The 20,139-nt window shown below is 47.6% G+C and overlaps 1 protein-coding gene across 6 annotated transcripts in view; it reads right to left on the reverse strand.

The window, feature by feature from the left end:
* The window catches only part of SH3GLB2 (SH3 domain containing GRB2 like, endophilin B2), a 43,195-nt gene that overhangs the window by 16,007 nt on the left and 7,049 nt on the right, over window positions 1-20,139 (reverse strand). For all 6 annotated transcript variants that reach the window (XM_032797840.2, XM_032797837.2, XM_032797839.2 and 3 more), the window contains exons 2-5: window positions 9,786-9,927; window positions 9,265-9,393; window positions 6,309-6,442; window positions 5,692-5,784 (exon numbers count right to left, since the gene is read on the reverse strand). In XM_032797840.2, the coding sequence (XP_032653731.1) occupies window positions 5,692-5,784; window positions 6,309-6,442; window positions 9,265-9,393; window positions 9,786-9,927 (498 nt within the window). The remainder of the gene's footprint in view (window positions 1-5,691; window positions 5,785-6,308; window positions 6,443-9,264; window positions 9,394-9,785; window positions 9,928-20,139) is intronic.

Below are 20,139 nucleotides of genomic sequence, written 5' to 3' on the forward strand. Positions count from 1 at the left end.
TACACCAATAAGCCAAACCAGAATCTGAGTGAAACATTCTGAAGTGGTTTGAGCCTAGCCCTAGACACGAAGGCCATTTGTTCCTGGTATGGCTGACTAATGTGGGAGGATTTTAATCTGTTTTAGCTGGACCCAGAGTGAAGACTCAAAACACATTTCCAAGCCCAGTGCAGACAGGGCCTTAGCATCTCTTGTACTGACTCTGAGGTTCCTTCTCACCTGCAACCTATGGATCTCACAGGTTACAAAGGATAAATATGCAGCTAATTCAGCCACATTATGGGGGTATGAAGAAACTCATAACTGGGCAGAGTCTGCCCTAGCATCCTGCATTATGTTCATGAGGAAGTGCACTTACTCTACCCAAGATGCTGTTAGCATGCACCATGTGGAGACATGGTCTCATCTATCAGCTCCATTCCCTCCAGGGTCTGTTTCTGCCAGAGGCACCAAACCTCTCATCTCTGGTACTGGCACCCTGAGATCCATGCTTTTAGTGGAAAGGAAGGTGATACAAGTCTTCCCCCCCCTCCCCCCCACATCAAAATCGCTTAAGAATCCCACCTTCGTTGTGCACAGGAGCATATCTGGCCCATTGCCTTACTGGCAGAGGACTCTATTCAGTAGTTTTTGCACTCTCTACTTGTATTTCACGGAAGTTGGGGAGGAGAATAACCAAACCATCTTTCGTCATAGCTGGACCCCTGCTACTGAGGCAGTAGGACAGGAAGGGTAAACTGCAGATTCTTCCCTTACAGGAATGTGGAACATGGCTAAAAAGACCATTTTATGATGGGGTGAAGTGAGATTCATCCCATCCCATGCCATAGATACCATGTTCTTGTCAGCCACTTCAGCATCATAGCAGCTGTCGTTTAGATTGGGGTGGAAGGCACAACAAATCAAGACTATGCTATGGCCTTCAGTTTTAACAAGGGCAGTTGGCTCAAATGGATTGAGTGTGATGTCAGTTACTCTAATGTAAGCCCTTCAATTTCTGATTTGCACAAGCATAACAGATCAGAATATGGCCCAGCAAGTTTTGATCATGCAGTGAGCTGCTGTGCGACAGTCATATGATCCAGCGTTTCTAACCCCAGCCAGATCTCTATAATCCTCTAGGCCAAGTACATCTCACCCAGGCTAATTTTTACAGCACACCCAGCTCAACTTAAACGAATTGGCCCAATTTGCAGCACCACCAAGCAGACACACAGGCCCAATTCCATACACAAGAGAATGCAGCCAGCCTCTCATCAATAAAAGACTTTACCTCATGGGTTTTATGAGCATGAGAGGAGAATAACCTAAGCTGAAGGGGGTAGGGGGAGGAGTTAAAAACAAAAGAAATGCATTAGCTGATGAGGTGTTCCTGAGCAGGGCCCAGCTGATCAAATCCATGCTCCCACTGTGGAGATGTGGAAGGTAGAAGCTCTCCAGAAGACCAAGATTGTTATGCCTCAATTTTCTGGGTAAAATAAGTTGAAAAGATCTCCTCATCCATGGCCATCCCTTTGTCTTCAGGATGGCTTCCTTGGACTCCCAGAATTGGTCTTGTAGCACATGGTATGGAGGAGGCAAGCAGCTATCACGCCTCTGCACATTGGCATGTTTCATTTGCAAGCAGTGATCAAAAGGAAACATGAAGACTGGATGAATACACATCCTCTCCCCACCCCCAAATCCCAATGTTGTGCTGTGGGAAAAACAAGAGGGTAGAGCCCTGGAACTTAAGAAGGGACAGTACAGCACTGCACACCAAGTTCAACCACTGCCCATCATTGTCTAACTTTCACATCCTTTTTTCCGCCCTCAAGGAGAGAGACTTGTTCTCCAACCCCACACCTGACATGGAGCCAGAGGTAAGAGTCAGTCATGCTCGTACATGGGATCCAGCCTCCTTTGAGCACTGCTTGCAAGAGGCTTTAATGGAAACTGATTGCACACTCCTGGAGAGGGGCTGTAGGCAACCAGGAGGCTTCCATTGTTTTTTGGGCACCCTTGTGTCAGGCAGCCACAAGCCCAGACTGCATGTGGAATGTGCTCTGAGGTTGCTGCCTGACTTTTTTTTTAAATGGGAGAGGGACAATGAGAGGCACTAAGGAAAGAAGTCTCAGCACTATTAACACAGTCAATACTCACATCTCCCTCACACTGAGCAAAAATTAACAGAAAAAAACAAAAGGTTAGTGAACAAAAACACCATCAACATCAAAGACAAAGCAAGAACCCCACGAAGGTTAAAGGGAACACAAGCCAACCCATGAGAGAACAGCAACTCACGGATTTGGGGATACCAGCCTCAGAGGTTCAGCCCCAAGAGAAACAAAAGCCAAAGGGCACAAGGAGTGGAAAGGCACAAGATCTGCGCTATCCAGAGGGGGATATGATCACAAAGTTGAACGGAGAGGAGTTACCCAGGAGAGGCAGGACACTAATGGAGGGGGTTGTTTCCAACAGCAGACTTCAGGTCAGGTTTTAAACACATTAACCAACATGACTGTACTAGAACCAATTGCTAGTTAACATCATTTAAAACCTGACTAGAATCCAGAGCCGACATGTCCCATGTTGGCACTTTCTGCCCACCTGTTACAAAGGCCTTGCAAGCACAATAAAAAAGCACAGAACCCTCCCCATAGCTCTATGGAGACTGATTACCTGGACTCAAACTGGGCTGGATAAGAGGATTCTTAACTATGCTGGTATCCAAGGTGGTCATCTGGGTCAGGATTGCTCATCTACATTAGATGACTAGTTACATTTCCAGGAAGGAAGGTTATGCATGGGCATCTGCATTTCTAGAGTTGAGGGTACTTGGGAATCAAGTTCAATACCCCAGCAACAAGGTTTATGATCTCCCATCACATGGTTTGTTGTAGCTGTAGACTTAAGGGCCAGATGCCTGACCAAAAGTACCCCAACCAGAGGTTGGATGACTGCTACACACCAGCAGAGCCCTGGACAAAGCCTTTTAGGGCACTGAGCTACTGAGTCATTGTCCAGAACTTGTGCTGCCTATGCAACTGAAGAGGAGAGGAAGGAAGGTCTAACTCTGCTCCAAGACAGCGAGGCAGGAAGAGAGAAGGGGTTAACATTTTCTGACTGTAGTAATCATGTACCATTTCCAGGACAGCATCAGCTGGATGGGGTGTGAGTAGGAGGATGGGGAAGTGGCACAGACTTTCCACCACACTGCTATCTGAACTTGGACCCAGACCAGTATTCACCATTTACTTCCTTGAAACCAAGATCATGCCCCCATCCCACCCCATGCATGTCTACACATGGGGAAATTGGCGTTTCTGAAAGTTGTATATCTGGGGAGAACAAGAGTCACCTTAAATGGAAGTGGGGATATGGAAGAGAAGTTTTCATGCAACCTCAGCTATTCCATATTGGGTGGAACCATAGACTTCCCTAGACAATCTGCAGAGCAAGGGGGAGCTGGCTTCTCCTGAGGCTGTGTTCAAAACCACCTTACCCAGGGGGAATACAGAGCATGTGTGTTTGCAGGTGTTAGAACTGGGACAGGCCTGTTGACTGAAGGCCTTTGATGTTACCATAACTACCTATGCTCCTCAGAGGCAGCCACACAACAGGAACCAATGCTGGAAAGAGGAAAGGAAGAGTCCCTGGGACATAAGTCATTTGGGACATGTGGAGAAGCCAAATGGAACCTAGCCACATGATGGCTGGCAGGACAGGTCAGGCCAGGACACCAGTCCTGGTATTTTGTATCAGGAAAGAGCCAGACTCAGTGACAAGGATTCCAGCTTGTTCTGACTGTGGCCATTAGTTCACTGAGTAGAGGTTGGAGCCTCACTGTAAGACTGAAGGCTTGAAGTTGTGCGTGGGGGGCATATCCATGTGTTCACTTTTACATTGGCTCTACTGCAGACCTGCTGAATTCTGAGGAGCATCTTCACAGCTGCATTTCCCCAAGACAGCGCTAGAGCAGCCCGAGTAGTAGTGAGCAGCATTGGTGTAGTCAGCACCCTGGTGTTTTAGCCAGCGATGAGCTCCCAAAATCCTAATAACCAGTTCCCTACCGGGTCCTCAGTGGCACTTCGGCAGCAGGGGTGTGTGTGTGTGGGGGGGAGGGTCTTAACTCTCTCTGGTTTTCGGCAGCATTTTGGTAGCAGGAGCAAGTGAAGGACCCGCTGTTGAAGTGCCACCGAAGACCCGGTAGGGAACTACCTGGTGAATACAAGCCCTACATGCCTGTCTGTCCCACCCCCAACCTACATCCTGCCACTGACTGCCCACCTGAGGACCCGCAACCCATCAACCCCCCCACACTCCTTGTCCCCTGACTGCAGCCCCCCCCAGAACCTCTGCCCCCTCCAACCACTCCCTGCCCATTATCCAACCCCTCCTCCCAGCCCCCTTATGCTGCTCAGGGCAGCGCGTATGGGTGCTGCGCAGCCCGCTGAAGCTCACAGCCCCCCCCTCCCCCTTGTGCCACTCAAAGCTGCAGAGCTGCCCAGAACACTGGCACCAGCAGCGCACTAGGGCTCTGCAAGGGGGAGTGGGGGAGGGGCTGGGGAGCCTCCCCAGCTGGGAGCTCAGGACAGTCCCATGGGCTGCATGTGGCCCATGGACAGGAGTTTGCCCACCTGCCAGCCCCTTTAACTGGTTCTTGTGAACCAGTGCGAACTGGCTCCAGCTCACCACTGGTTTTAGCCATCGTGTGACCCAGGTGCAGGCGCAGGCACAGGCATCCAGTCAGAGGAACAACTGTTGGAGTCCCTCTCCAATTGCTTCCATGGACTTGGGGAGACAGAACAAGGCTCCCCCCACTCCAGTGACTGGACCTGGCATCTGTCAAGCCCTGCCCTTTGTTTCTGTAACTAGAGATTCTTGAATTGAGAAAATTTACCAGCTAATTCCCAAGCCAGAATGGAGCAGCCAGCTTGCATTTTTTGCAGCTAGACTGGCAGTGCCAAGACACAGGCTGTCAGCAGTCTCATCGGCAAGCTAAGCAGACATGACTTGGGAAGCCAAGGGAGCAGCTATCAAGAGGCTCAAGTAGAGTCACTTTTCTGACTGACCGCGTGCTCCTTATTGGCAGAGCCCAGGGTAGGCTAGAACTTCAGGTGAAACACTGCTCTTAGTTTTGAGCCCTCATTTGAGATTCCAAGAGTCCTGCAGGCTCCTAGTGAAATGTACAGTTAACCCCCACCTCCCCAGCCCTTTCAGTGGCTTTTCTAGGAGAGAAGCCCCAGATTCAGCTTGGTGTCCCTATTTTCTGATTCGAGTTTTACAAGACTTCTGACAGGACAATGTCTCTGGTGACTGGCACAAGTTTCACCAAGATGAGACCGGGGTGCTTAGCTGCAATCCCTCAGAACAGCTGGGAACCTTGTCAGCTAACCAGAAAGCAGGGTTTCTCAAGGACCAGGTTAGACTTGCACCACTTCCAAAGCTCCCCCGCAAGGCTGTGCCCATGAACAAGCATGTCTCCCCTGCGGGCAACAGGCACTGTAAGCCAGTGCCTCTCACACCATGCGGAGTTGTTCCCTTGCCTCACTTGTGGAGAAGTCACCCCTACCCCTACCAAATGCAGCACTGATGGCAATGCAGGCCGTACAGACTGACTCTGGGTCACGAGAGCACTTGGCACTCCTCTCACATGCGACCCAAGCCCTGGTGTGCAGAAAGGAGGAAAGGAATTATGAGAGAAATTACCGATGCTTTTGCCTCAGCAGCCTTGGCTTTCTTCAATCTGGCCTTGCAGGCATCCAGATCCAGACGGCGGTTCTCCAGGATTCTTCTCTCTTTCTAGAAAAGGAGAAGGGGGACAAATAAGAACCAGGTGCTTAGAAATTTTTCCTCCCTACGTGATAGAAGCCACCTAGGAATCAAGCTGATTTGTTTGGTGGCAGGGAAGGGGGTAACAGTAGATGCACTGGCACCATTGGAAGGAGCACTGGATAAGGATAAAGGGCCAACCTTCTAGAAAGTGAGAAGCAGCTTCTGGTCTGGCAAGCCTGCCTATAAAGGGTTAATTTATTGTCCTATCACCCCTGCAAGGGAGAGACAAGTAGCCCCATTCCTCTCCTCACACAAATGAGGAAAGCCAGTGGGAGAACTGGAATTAGAACCCTAGAGTTTATAGTTTATTCCCCTGTCCTGACAGGGTTGTTAGAGGAGTTGGAGGGGGTGGGGGATTCCTCTGCCTTGTTTTCACCTCTCCCCAGTTTCTTGGGAGGCAAGAAGAATCAATAGAGAGAGTCACAGGTGGACGGACGTTGGTTCTCTCCCCGCCATGGATCTCAGTCAGCTCACCCCTTCCTCTTACTCACAGTAATAGTTCGCCAGTCTCCTTCCAGGAAGTTGCGCAGAGGATTCAGGAAGTTGATGGAGGCAGAGTGCATAAAATCACGTTCGGCTCCCCCCAGGCGCTTTTGGGTTTCTCCAACTTTGAGTAGGGTCTTCCCTGCAAGTTGCCAGAGCCCAGATGGGAGAGGCATTAGCTTCAGTAGGCATCAGGTTAACACTACGCCTTGGCCTGACCCTAGTCACCCAGCACATTTAGGTTAGGATGCTCTCACACAGTACATTGTTCAAGTGTGTGCATTGTGGATCAGCTGTGCTAGCAGGCACCCAGACCAGGTGGTTATGGCTCACTGCTTGCTGACAGTCAAGCCAATCCTAGCCAAGGAGGGGGCAAGACATTCAGTCACTGCTATGCTAACAGTCCACCCTTTGTTTGAAGCCTCTCTACCCATTGGCTCTTCCTACAGCTCTGATGTTATCTGCCTGCTGATGCACTTACTCCACTGCAGTCTTTAGTGTCAGGCCTGCCCAGGAGCATGTGATGCAACCCACACTCTTTAGTAAGGGTGTTACGGGACAGATTATTACAACCCTGGGCGTATTTCATGGATGCACAAAAACAGAGCATCATCAAATTAAGAAGCACCAGAGCAGATAAAACAAGCTGATTGGGGTCTGATCAGGGCAATGCTGGCTAGCTAGGGGTACAATTACAATGGCTCTGGCTGCAACAGGATGTGCTATGGAGCAAGCTATTGATTTAGAGGGCAATAAAGCTCACTGAGCTGTGACAAAGTTGAAAGTTAGAAGGGAAAGTCAGTGTTTGATTTCTGAGTCTGCCGCCTAAGCAGCAGTTGGGTCCCTCCAGCAGGCTTGGGTTCTCTGTTGGCTTTGAGAGGCAGAAAGATATGTTATTGTGTGTTTTGACATTAACCTGTCAGGCCTTCTGACTGGCATTTGCTGTTCTGTAGCCTTAAACATGCTGAGTTTGAGTCAGTTAACCCCCTTCCCCTCCAAAAAAGGCTTTTTAGAAGGACTGTGCATGGCTTCCTTCATAGTTTGAGCGTTCTTTAGGGTTTACAATTTGAAGCTTTCTACCCCTCATGGTTGTGAAGAGGTTTTCAATTGTAAATGTGAAAATGAACATTCTGTAAAGCTTCTGCTCCTGGAGTCATGTGAGGTGGCCACATTCAGACTGTGCCAAGTTGATTGGGACATCTTTAAGCCAGAAGTCTGATATCCACAGCCATTTTATCATATCCTTATACGTTTCACCTTCCAACTACTTACTGCTCAAACACAATAGTGCTGTCTGCAGCTACTGCTCCACATTTACTGCATCCTGCCAGGTCACGCCCTGCTAGAGCTGCCAGCTCCAGTAGCTACCCTGGTAAGTCTCCACACTTCCTCTCTGCCCTATCAGGTAACCATTCAGCTTAAAAACGTAATATGGGGAAACTCACTGGTTCCCAGCCGCTCTCCTCTCTCAAAGAAGTTTGAGGCAGAGCTTGAAATTAGATCTTCCTGCTCCAAAAGGGCAGGCTTGCACTAAAGGAGACTCCATTAGCAATATAAGGTACACGATACTCAGTTCAGCTATTTGTTATGTGGAAGGCAGTGCCACAGTGGCCTGCTTGCCTCTTTTTTTTTTTTACACTAAAAATACAGGAGGTCGGGAGTGTCTAAACCCAGCACTAAGGAGACGACATTACCCAAAGCACAAGGTGAAGGGATGGGGGCACAGGCTGCAAAGAGAGAGACTAATAAAATTTGAGCTATCAGAACAGATTGCGAATAGGACTCACTGCATCTTTAAACGCCATCCCTAAAGAGGATCTTTAGACACCACCTGTAATCTGCTACTGCTCCAGGGAGCCATAGCTCATTTCCAGCATATGGACATCTCTGCTCCAGAGATAGAGCAGATTTACTTAGACTTTGCTGCCAGCACTAAGCCTTATGGAGGGGAACTTGAGCCAGTTTGTCTGTGTGTTTGCCCCATCTGTTAATTGGCTCCCAAGCCCCTGAGCAACACGAAAGCAACACATGACCAGATAACTATGGAGGTGAAGAGAAGAGCAAAGGCTGAAGGAAAGTTACAGTTCAGTGGAGCCAAAAGAGAATTGAGACATGGCTTGAACCAGTTACCGGTCCTCTCTTCAATTCAGAAGTCTGGTAATTGCCCAATAGAGTCAGATTGGAGATCAAGTTGTTAATACTATGGATAAGGGAAGCAACCCTTTAGGTCACATGACCAATATTAGGGAAGGGAATGTTGCAAACAGATTCACTTGCATATCACAGCCCTTCAGATACCTTTGGCCGCGTAATAAGCATAGCAAAGTTTCTGGAACATGCATTTAGTTACAAGGTATTCACTCTGGAAAGCTCTCTAATTTCTAGAACCAATGGCTTTTCCTGAGGTTGTGCCACTTATTTCTTATTGTCTGTAAAGGCACTAGCACATTAGCAGATGATCTCACCCAGTACCGCTGCTGTGGCACCTAGTATGTAGAAACTTGAACCCAGCCGTGTTTAGGTGGAGGATAGAGAGACTGAAGCCGAAGCAAGAGCTTCTGTGGATAAGAGTTTCCTCCCAATCTAGAACTATAAGCAGCTGCGCACAACTGTATCACCATCTGAAGTGGTGCAGCAAACCCAGCTTATCCACAGTGCATTATATGTTCCAACTTAGTAGCATCCAAAATTCTTCCATTTGAGAGTTTCACAGAGAACCTATCAGTGTGACAACATTCCAGTTTGGTTCTTGCTTGCACAAGTGTATTAGATAGTACACAGTGAACACCATAAGCTTTCCCCAGAAGCCTGCCACTGTTAACTGGCATTGGAAATTAGGAGGCATCAGGTCTCATATCTTTGGGCTGGTTGGGTGAGAAGAGAATTTTAGGAAGTCCAGTAGATTTGTAAGGACTGAACCAAGCACATAAGATGGGGCACTGGCAAGTGGGCAATGTGACTCACCATATGGAGTCCCTGGCCCAAAGTCGTTGGCTGCCTCCACCATGTACTGGGCCAGCAGCTCCCCATTGGTGACACGAGATGGCACCTTCCGGTCTAGTTTCTCATAGAGGAATTCTTCCACTCTGACACCTGGAACGAGAGTGCCCCAGGCTGTTACAAACACAAGTAGGGAGACGCTCCCACCTACAGAGCCCTCATATGACAATAGCCAGTATAGGAGGCCACTATGCTTTAGACAGAGGTGTCAGTACAGGGAGAAAAAGAGGGGGTCAGTTCTCATTTCCTGCCCTCTTCAGAATCCACAGGCTACTGAATGCCAGCCAGATACTGACATATTTCTTCTTTCTGCCTATCCCTGGGTATGATGGTTGTGTCTTTGCAAGCACCACCCTCAGATCTCCCCCTGTAGATCTGATTCAGCCAACTTCCCTGGCTGTGGGGAACTTCTATTAACTCCATTGCTGCTGTGCCACAGTTAGAGCACCAGCACTGCAAACGCTTGCCACAGAATCAGTGCTTACTAGGGTTTGGCTGCAGCAAGACCTCAGTCTGATGCAAGATCTTCTCAGTCCAGTTCTTGGTGCAGTCTGCGTTGGCCAGAAGGCTTTCAAAATGGGCATCTAGTTCAGTCTTCTCAGCCTGGCCCAGCTTCTCCTCGGTGAACTACAGAAGCAGGGAAGAGGGGGGTAGGAAAGACATTAGAAGGTCTGCTCCACTGAAGCCAGGTTGCTAAGCCATTTGAAGAGGTTTTGTGAAACCTGTGATTTCTAGCAGGTTAGACATTCCTCTCAAAGGAATGTTCAGTGAACGAGCCCATTAAAATCCTCATTACAAATTCTAATGTTTTGTCTGTAGATGCCCAAGAATCTTACAGGTGAGGGCAAGTATCATTGTGTACCTTCAGCATGGCAGCAAGATAAAGAGTAGTGCCATTGCTGAGTGACTGGTGGAAGAGCTAAAAAAATAGAACCTGGTCTGACCTGCACTCAGGGCTAGCATACCTCCCTTTAGGAAATTGGTTATTAAAATCCAAATTAATTGGAGGCTAGAGTCTAATCAGACTGTTTCACAGTTCAAGCTCTCGATGGAATGTGACATCTGTGGCACAAACTTTTATGCAGAATTGTTAATGCCCTCCAAATTTAGGGCCCACTTAGTTTTCAGCATGGGGAGAAAGTTGAGAGAGTCATTCCCAAAGTTTACCAGCCAACCTTCCCAGACATGGGAACATTCTTACTGAGGTTCTACTGCAAGGAACAGTTGTTTAATGTCTAATTTTATGACCAGGGAACTCACTTGCCATATTCCACATGCTGCTTCAGTGCAGCCTCCCACCCCAGCTCCTTTGCCCATACATAATTCTGAACAGCTAATAAACTTTTCAGGTCAGGGTCCTAGGGAGACCTCTCAGCCTAGAGTGAGGGTGGGGCTGAAGCTATCACAGCAAAGCCATTTTTTCAGCCTCCTGACCCAGAACTGCTTGGCAGGGTGGGGGAGGAGAGCTGGAAAGGCCCCTGGTGTAACTTAGGCCTCTTTACAATAAGGATCTCAGAAGGCAGACTTACAAACTGCCTACCACAGAGCCTGCACTGGGGAGAATCCTCCCCGGCTGGATACAGAGCTTGTAGGCCCCCCTCAGTACCACTCAAACAAGGGTCTGAAGAGCCAAGCATTCTTTGGGGGCTAAATTAAACGCTATATTTGCTGGAGGTAAAGAAATTTAAGCCATCATCTCTTTGTAGAGCTAGATTAAACATAGTGAAGAGGCACCAATGGACTTTAAGGGGCTACTACTGAACCCTTAGTTTCCCCCACCCAAATCAGAAACAAAGATTAAGCGTGCACAGTTGAGGAGCTATTCTCTCCCCATTCTCACCTGCAGGACACAAGCTCTAGTTTTTAACATAAGAGTCTAGAGCAGGGTGGCCCACCTGTGGTTCTAGAGCCACATGCAGCTCTTCAGAAGTTTATGTGGCTCCTTGTACAGGCACCAACTCCTGGGCTGGAGCTACAGACGCCAACTTTCCAATGTGCTGGGGGGGTGCTCACTACTCAACCCCTGGCTCTGCCACAGGCCCTGCCCCCACTCCACCCCTTCCTGAGCCTGCAGTGCCCTTGCTCCTCCTTGCCACAGGAGGTGTGGAGAGGGAGGCACGAGGTGCTGGGGGGAGAAGACACTGCACTGATGGGGGCTGACATATTACTGTGGCTCTTTGGCAATGTACATTAGTAAGTTCTGGCTCCTTCTCAGGCTCAGGCTGCCCACCCCTAGTCTAGAGGTAAGCAAGTTCTGATAACTCCTTACTCACTATTCTTGCTACCTATATAAAATAGTAATATTAAAGCACTTCATGCTTTAAAGTCTCATAGGACAAAAAGTTATAGGACAACAGGAAGCCAGGTAACACTCACTGTCAACAGGTTTGGCACAAACATTTTGCCTGGTGTTCTATTGGTTTAATGCACTACTCAAATAATCCCAGTTCTTTCCTCCTGAATTTATTCTGATACAAAATTGCATCACAGCTTGATTAAACAAGCCCCCAAAAGGCTTGTCTGCAAGATTTTAACATGCACTGATGGAAACTAGTTTTTACTAGCTCTAGAAAGGCCTATAAAACAGCTGGCTGATGGTAAATGGCTCAAGAGACCATCCTCTGTTTATAGAAGGTACACTGCATTCCCTTGAGACTTAATGCTTTACATACATATCCATGTCAGTATTGAGAACTATGAACCCCTGTTGCTGGCCCCCTAATCACTTTCTATGCTATCAGAACCCGCTAGTGTTATTGAAACATGGCAAATACCTGGTATAATCACATGACGAGATTAAGGACACAGAACCATTTGAGTACAATGACAGGCCTGCCTGATCCTCCCTCTTCTACCACCCCTTCATGGATAGTACTACATGGGGCCATACAGCCCCTCTATAGGGGAATACTGGTATATACAGCGATGCTAAGGTTACTTCTGAAAGTCTCTGGAAGAAGTCCCACTCTGCTACAGTAGGGAGAAGTACTGAATGTGGACACAGCTAGAGATATTTCAGTAAACTGCTTGGAATAAAGTGATAAATAGCAAAGCAGAATGGCCACATGATGTGGGAACGCTGGCAGAAAAGTCTTTTGGCTTCCTGTTACCAGCCACGTGCAAATGTTAGATGTCAGAGATATGTAAAGCCCACAGCAGGGCTGTTTACACAATGACCTGTTATGTCTGGATCATGCTAGATTTAAAGAAGTATTTGCTGAAGTTGTCATGTGTTGCAAGATCTGTTGAATCACTGGAACAATTAAGCTACCTCCTCCAAATCAGCGTGGGTAGAAAAGCAACAGGAACAGAGTTTGGGGTGGGGAAAAAAAATCTGAGGGATGGGGACAGCTTCAGCACATCTATCACTTGCACTTCCTCCTACCAAGGCAGGCTAGTGCTGCTTAGACTAGGGGTAAGTATTCCAGCTCTAGAAATCTTGGGGGTCATTTGTAGCAATCATAGTTACAAGGTTAAGACAGAATTGCAATCCCAGGTGGCTGGTATTTTGAGCACCCACAACAGCTGTTCTATTTTCTCAGGGATTTTTATATTATCTGAGTTTGAGAATGAAGTACCTAGCACTTCCACAGCTCTTTATATCCACAGATCTCAAAGTACTTTATGAAGGTGGGCAAGCACTACAGAGGGGGAGAATTAGATACAGAAAGATTAAGTGATTTGCCCAGAGCCACAAAGGGAATCAGTGGCAGAGCTGGAGGAACTGTGTTTAGTCCCAGCTCCCACTTTGGTGCCATAACCACTGAGTCATGCTGTCTCCCTTTTGAGAGGCCAACAGGAAGATGGGAAATAGTACTTGAGAGCCAGAGGATTTTTGCATTAAATCATGTCTTTTATTTTCAAAAATAAAAGCAGTCAAACAGAAGCAAAAACTTTGCATTATTTCTCTGGCAAGTCTGCATGACAGGGCATATCAACCCCACATCAGTTAGCCATAAGTTAACAGGAGCCTGATCCTAATTACAGTGAGCACTGGGTGGCACCTGGAAGGGTGTCAGGAATAACTAGTGATCAAGCCAAGCTGGGTCTTCACAATAGAGCCATGGGAAGGCAGGCCAGGGAGGAGACTCAGGTGAGATATCTAGGTGCTTCCTCTTACACTAAAGAGAGAAGCCTGAGGGCCTGAAACTGGGAGTCAGACTAGAGGAGCCTGAACCAGAAGGCAGTGCTCTGCAGTAAAAGCAAGCAAGAATTTTGTAGGCATTAGCTTGAGCCTCAGCAAGAAGCCCTGAGGAAGGAGTGTATGGAACCTGGAAAGGAAGCCTGGGACCTGATAGAGGCAGGGAACACTGGGGGTGGGCAGCTAAGAGCTAAAGGCTACAGGAGATGGTGATTCTCACTGCAGTAGGCTTGAAAGGCAGTTTAACAGGGAGATGAGACAGAAGGTTCCAAGACAATGGGAGGTATGGGGTTCTCATCACAGTGAGCCCAAGAAAAGGTTTGATCAAATGCTGGGAGTTGATTGGGACTAGGAGTACTGGAGGCAGGATTTCTTGAGTGATATCTGTTGAAGATCCTGGGTGAAGACTTTGGAATCTTGGTAAATCCCAGGAAGAAGCTGAAGGGACTGGAACTTTGGGTATCGTTGTGGACTTGGAACTGGAGTACCCTGGAAGGGGTGGGGGAAAAATGTGATTGTCAGGAGGGCCAAGTCATACAAGGCAGACTGCCCCAGAGCCAGAGTGACTGCTGGTGGGGGGTGCTAGACAGGAGAGCTGCCTCAAGCAAAGGAGTTCACCCTTCCACATGTTGACTAAGCTAATTTTTCCTGCTGGAGGCAGCAGAATCCATATCATCTGCATTTAGATGGTCTCAGCGACATTATCTTAGCCAGAGTCACCGGCTAGGTCTACACTGGGGATGTCAACCTAAGATGTGCGACTTCCGGCATATCTTAGGTCGATTTACCTGGCCGTGAGGACAGCAGCGAGTGGACCGCTGCCACTCCCCCATCGACTCTGCTTCTGCCTCTCGCTCTGGTGGAGTTCTGAAGTCCACAGCAGAGCAATCGGGGATCAATTTTTATCGCATCTACACTAGACACGATAAATTGATCCCTGATAGATCACTACCTGCCAATCCGGTGGGCAGTGTAGATGTACCCACTGTAACAGCAAACTAGGGCTCCCCAGATATTTGGCTTTAGGATATCAGCACTCTTTATTTACTAAAATTTTTAGAGAGCAGAACACTGGGGAATCTTTGGCACTCCCCTGCTAAGGCACTCCTCCCTTCTAACAGGAGAATTTCTTATCCCAAATTTAAGAACCTGAATGTGAAGAGTCTCAATTCCCCTCATTCCCAGAAGGGCTCCAGATATCTTCCATTTCCAAAACAGTCTCTGCTTATTCCCCAATCTAGAAACTTCTGCCAAGCATCTGTACCAAGAAAAAGTCCCAAAAATTGGGACTGTCCCTATAAAAATGGGATATCTGGTCACCCTAGCTCAGGTGCTACTTCCTTAAGTAAACATCTGCCCCCCAGTCTGCTCCATTTGACAGTTTGGTAGCTGGACTGCTCATGGCCCCGTACCACACAATAGCTACTGAGTCTTAACACCAAGTCCTTCAATTCATGCATGCAGAGAAAGTTGAACAACCTATTGCTGTGGCTTGCAGTCATTCAGCTCACATGCTGGATGACTGTTGCAAACCCAGGCTACAGAAGGAGGGAGAAGGGCAGCTGGGGAATCTGACAGAGCCTGTGACTCACAAGTATGTAAAGAAGTGAACTTTCAGACTTCCCTGAGCATTGCAATGCACAGTAGCAAGTTCAGAGGCAATGCATGATTTGTTATTAAGTGGATGAAAAGGCATCCAAGAAGCAGTAGTGGCTACTTTAGTTTGCCTATCCTTGGCTCTGCTAGTTGTGTCCCATTTCCCCCCCATCCAAACCTCATGTTTCTCTTCAGGCCCCTCAAGATGCAAGTTACACCAGCTGAGACTGTTACACTGATGGGGCCAGATTCAAAGCTGGCATGTACACTATTGTAGCGTGTCACCTGGGAGAATGGAGGAAGGCACAAGTTACATACACTTGATTCTGAACACCTTAGAATTGCACTTTCCCCAGAAATCTGAACCTTGCTTTGAGTAGAAACAGGCCCCAAACCATCTCCTATGTGAGACTCCTTCTAGAAGACCCAGAATAAACAGCATCTAGAAGCAGCGGTGCCAGTATCCTATGACTGCTACACAAAATCAGTGGGGAAGAAAACAGCACAGATGTCATTACCTACAATGGACCAGAAGGCCTTTTCCCTCCTGCCCTGTCACTGCTCCTTAAGGATGCAAGTATTAGGGATAACCCATAACTCCTGAAGTCCAGCTGCTAGGTCCCTCTATAACTATTTACTGGAACCTGATTGTCAGAAATTGGTCCCAGCCATAAAATAATTCAACCTTACCTCCTGGGAGTCAGTGTGCACCACACATTGCCAATTAGTACGTAAGGATCAGCTGATTCCAGATTTTTCCTTTTCTTGTCCCCCAGGAGGATGCTTATGCACCTCTGACTCAGTTAAGTATCTGGGCTTGTTTGTGTGGGGCAGCCAACATGGTAATGAATAATGCAGCGCAGTCTTTCACTGAATGCTACTCTCACTCAACCAGGGGAGAGAAAAGTCATGCTGCATTCCAGGGCCTCAATAATTCATTGAGGGGTTGGGTTTCCTCTTGGGTGATCAGCAGGAATAGTCTGTGCATTGTTAGTGCTTTTCCTGACAGAAGGACTGAGACAGCTGATGGGACCCCTCAATTGGGGAAAGCCTGAATGAACATTGTGAGTTAGGAAGAGGGGCAAGCAAGCTCTGCACAGCAACTAGAACAGCAATTGAACCCCGGGGGACGGAAATTGCAGCTTGCTAGAATCCCCATCAATTCTTGTGGGAGAGAAAGGAGATGCTATACTTGCAACATGGGAGGAAGTCCTTTCAGTGCTCAGGAGTAATCTATTAGACCATGTCCTAGAGACAATGGTTCTGCTCACAGCCCTCATGGCTCAGATAGCAAGACAATCACCTGTGGTCAAGGGTGAGTTTTCAGTGGGATGTCCCCAGGCAATGCTCTGGAACTGCTCCCCACAAAGCCAGTCAGGACTTTGGGGAGCCTCCTCTCCCTTGGAGCAGACTTGTTCAGGGCAAGAAGCTCACACGTCTTCACCTCCTGGGTCTCTCCTTGGAGCATTCAGCATCCTCTGCCCCTCCGTGTGCTTCCCACAGCGAGCCCACCGAGGCAGGGTCCTGGGGAAGCCACAGGATTCTGCACCCCCACTTTGCAGTCAGACGTGACTCTCAGCCAGTAAAACAGAGGTTTATTCGATGACAGGAACAGAGTCTAAAACAGAGCTTGTAGATACAGCGAACCAGACCCCTCGGCCGGGTCCATTCTGGGGGGCAGTGAGCCAGACCCCTAGGTCTGCCCTTCACTCCTAGTCCCCAGGCAGCTCCAGACCCACCAACCCCTCCAGCCCCTCCTCTCTGCTCAGCTCCTTTCCCGGGCCAGGAGGTCACCTGATCCCTTTGTCTCCAACACCTACAGTTGGCAACTTTGCAGAGGAGGGGCCCAGGCCATCAGTTGCTAGGAGACAGAGCACCAGGCATTAGGTGCACTGGCCCTTTGCTCTGCCAGATACTTAAGAACTGCCTAGGGGACACTGAGGCACCAACATAGTATTCAGAGCAAACATTAGGAACAGTCCCAGTTCGTCACAGTATCATTTTCTTTGGCCAAGTAATTTAGTGTCTAAAAGCTTCCCAAGTGGGTCAGTGACCCATACTAATGTGGGGCAGGTATAGCTCAGGCAGTCACACTGGCTTATCAAGGCCTCAACATTTACAGTTTCAGCTGAGGAAGTTACAGTACCTTGGAAAGCCACATTGTGAAGTGTCTGTAGATGATTTCTGCCCTTTCCTCCTTAACATGGTGCTCATGAAACAATATCCTGTTACAAACACTCAAGGAGAGCAGGCCCATGTGAGAATAGGGAAGATGGACTGATATGTAAGGCAGAGTTAAGGTCAATGCAGGAATCTTAAATTAGACATCTTTACTTGTAGTGTTGAATTTTTACTAAGATGCCCTGTTTAAGTGATATTCCCCCACCTTAAATCTTAAAAAAGAAGTAGATTAGAGGCCTTTGAAACAGAAAATTGTCTTCTCCAAGCTACCAGCAAGTAGAACAGGTGACAAGGCTATATCTTGGAGGTCCTGCCAGTAGGTTTTACACAGTGCCTGTGGCATTGCAGAAGTTAACTACCCATGGCTCCTGCAACCTCTGCTATTTCAGAGACCACCCACAGAGGATTAATAAAGTTTGACACCTAAAAAAACTAATATAGGTAAGCTTCATCCAACCTAGGCAGTTCTAGTAAGGAAGCTTAACACTTGCTCTCTTTCTCTCTGGAGCACCACTTTGTGGGGGGAGGAAAAGCTATTGCAGCTCACAATATGCCCTCAAAATGAGAGCTAAACCCAGTTTGCATCAGGTGCCATACATAGCATGGTGGGCTGAGAAGGCTAATTCAGGGCAACCAGGAGTCAGAGCAGAAGAATGGGATCCAAACAAAGTTCTTGTGTTGAAGCGATATGAAAGCCATTAACACCAGGATAGTCTTGCAGATGCTGGTACAGTGTTAAAGCCATTTTAAAACACCCCTTTAATTTTTTTAATCTAATTGGGCACACATTACCTATATTTGTTACCTTCAGAAGGACCATTTGTGTTTGAACAAGAATAGACAGATTAAGAGGCTGGCCAAGTTGCAAAAAACAGTAGCCATACATTGTAAGATCAACTTGATCCTGCTTAAAAGACTGTCCATTGAAATTACTTCCTATAGGTTATTTCTCCATGTCATTGATATTGGGAATGGGGATGTCCTTTTTAAAAGGAAAATGAAAAAAAATTGAGCCTCACACATCTGGCTGCTAGCATTAGTTGTATTACTGAGGATTAGTGCCTCAGAGTTTGAGTTAATGATGCACATTATGCATTATTTGAACTTTAACAGATAACCAGTTTCCATACGTATAAAGTAGTAAAACCAGGCACATCTGCCCAAGTCATTATTTCTAGAAACCCTAGAAGACTCCAAAGTGTGTTCTATTTGTGCATAAGCATAGAGAAACAGCCACATTTGCTACCCTGGCAGAGAGACTAATGCCAGCCACTTGTCTGCTTTGATGTTCAGAGCAGTCCCTTTTTAATAAAATTTTAGATTCCCATTTCTATGGCAACAGAGCCCACTTACAGATCAGTCCACGGGCTCACCATCCCTGAGAACCAGCATGCCTATTATTCTGATCAAAGGAAAATTAACAGAATGAACTGTTTGAAGACTTGTCAGCAAGCTGTGCTAGACAGCATGACCTGCTGCAAGGCTGCCTATCACCCACATCCAAAGAGTCCTCCAGAATCCCAATGCACTGCATCCAGTATCTGAACCAGAAAAAGCTCAGGTGGTGGCAATTGTGGTGCTGTACCACAGTCCATGCTGTGCTCCAACTCCACACAATGAGGCCAGTGCACTACTGAGAGGTGTTGTACTGTTAGGGCCCTCCAAAATCAGCAGCAGAACTGTTAGCACTGGAGTTTAGCCATAAGTACTGCTAGGAAGGTTATGGGAGTGGCATGCTCAAGGATTTTATTTTAAGGGGATCAGGAACACATATGTTATAGGCAAAACCCTTTTGATCACATGGTGCATTGGACTCATTATGTGACAAGTCCTTTCCCAGTCAGTCTACCCCCGCACCCTTGCAATTTATGGAGCAGAGCAACACTTGATGACACTGCAGTGTTGGTTTATTGTTTCTCAAACTGCAGTCTTTTACCTATTACATAACCAACACAGCTTACTGGTCTGCACTCCAACAAAGTAAGATCACACCTGTGGGGCTTAGCTCTGCAGGAAGGGAATTTTTCTGGACTATATAGTCAAGCTAATGAGGGGGGGCAGGCAGTGACATGTGGAACTCCCTCACAGAAAAGGAAAGCACCTGTCACATAGCTCTTGAGCCATTCAAGAAAGGAACCCCATGCTAGCAGCTGCCTTCACCTGAAAGCCTTCCACTAGTTGTCTTCAGCCTCCTACTCCAGGAGAAGGTCAACAGGGCAGGTCACTCTCCCTAGCTGCCATGCTGAAACTCAGATCTTTTTCCTGCCTCCTGCTCTGTCTTTCTAAAGGGCAATAGCGTAACAGTCAAATTAGGGCCACTGAACATTGCCTTATAGAAGGAAGAGACTCACCCAAGATGTGATGGAAAACAAGATGCCAAGGAGGGGACTAATGGTCATGTAAAATTTACCTTTTCTGCCAAGATGCTGCACAACCTCAGCACTCCTGTAGCCACCTCTGCTGGAACCTGAAGCCATGGGCCTCAACTACTGCATGGGCACTGGGAAATTTACAAGCCCTCCTTGTCTCAGAGCACAAGACCAACAACTTCCCCTAGGAGCAGGAGTCAATGGAGTTCAGGGACCTGTTGCAGCAGACTAAGTTCAGTGGAAGTTCATCACAACCCTGGTTGAGCTCAGCTGATTTTGTCTATGTTAGGAGGCCTGACTTTTTCCACAAGAATCAATATACAAGTTGAAGGGGTCATTGTTTGACACAGGTTTAGATAGGAATTGTTCTCACATTATGAGCACAATCAAGGGTTAGCCACCCTTACAGTGGAATGTTAAGTTCTTTTCACACATTCTCGTAGGAGATGGAGATTTTATGGGAACAGGAGTTAAAACTCCGCTGTCTGGTTAGAGATTCACTCTCAGCCAGACAGCCTGTAACATGAGTGATAGCTGAGTGCATAACGGTTA

This window comes from Chelonoidis abingdonii, chromosome 24 (genome assembly GCF_003597395.2).
Source record: "Chelonoidis abingdonii isolate Lonesome George chromosome 24, CheloAbing_2.0, whole genome shotgun sequence".
Classification (NCBI taxonomy): Eukaryota; Metazoa; Chordata; order Testudines; family Testudinidae; genus Chelonoidis; species Chelonoidis abingdonii.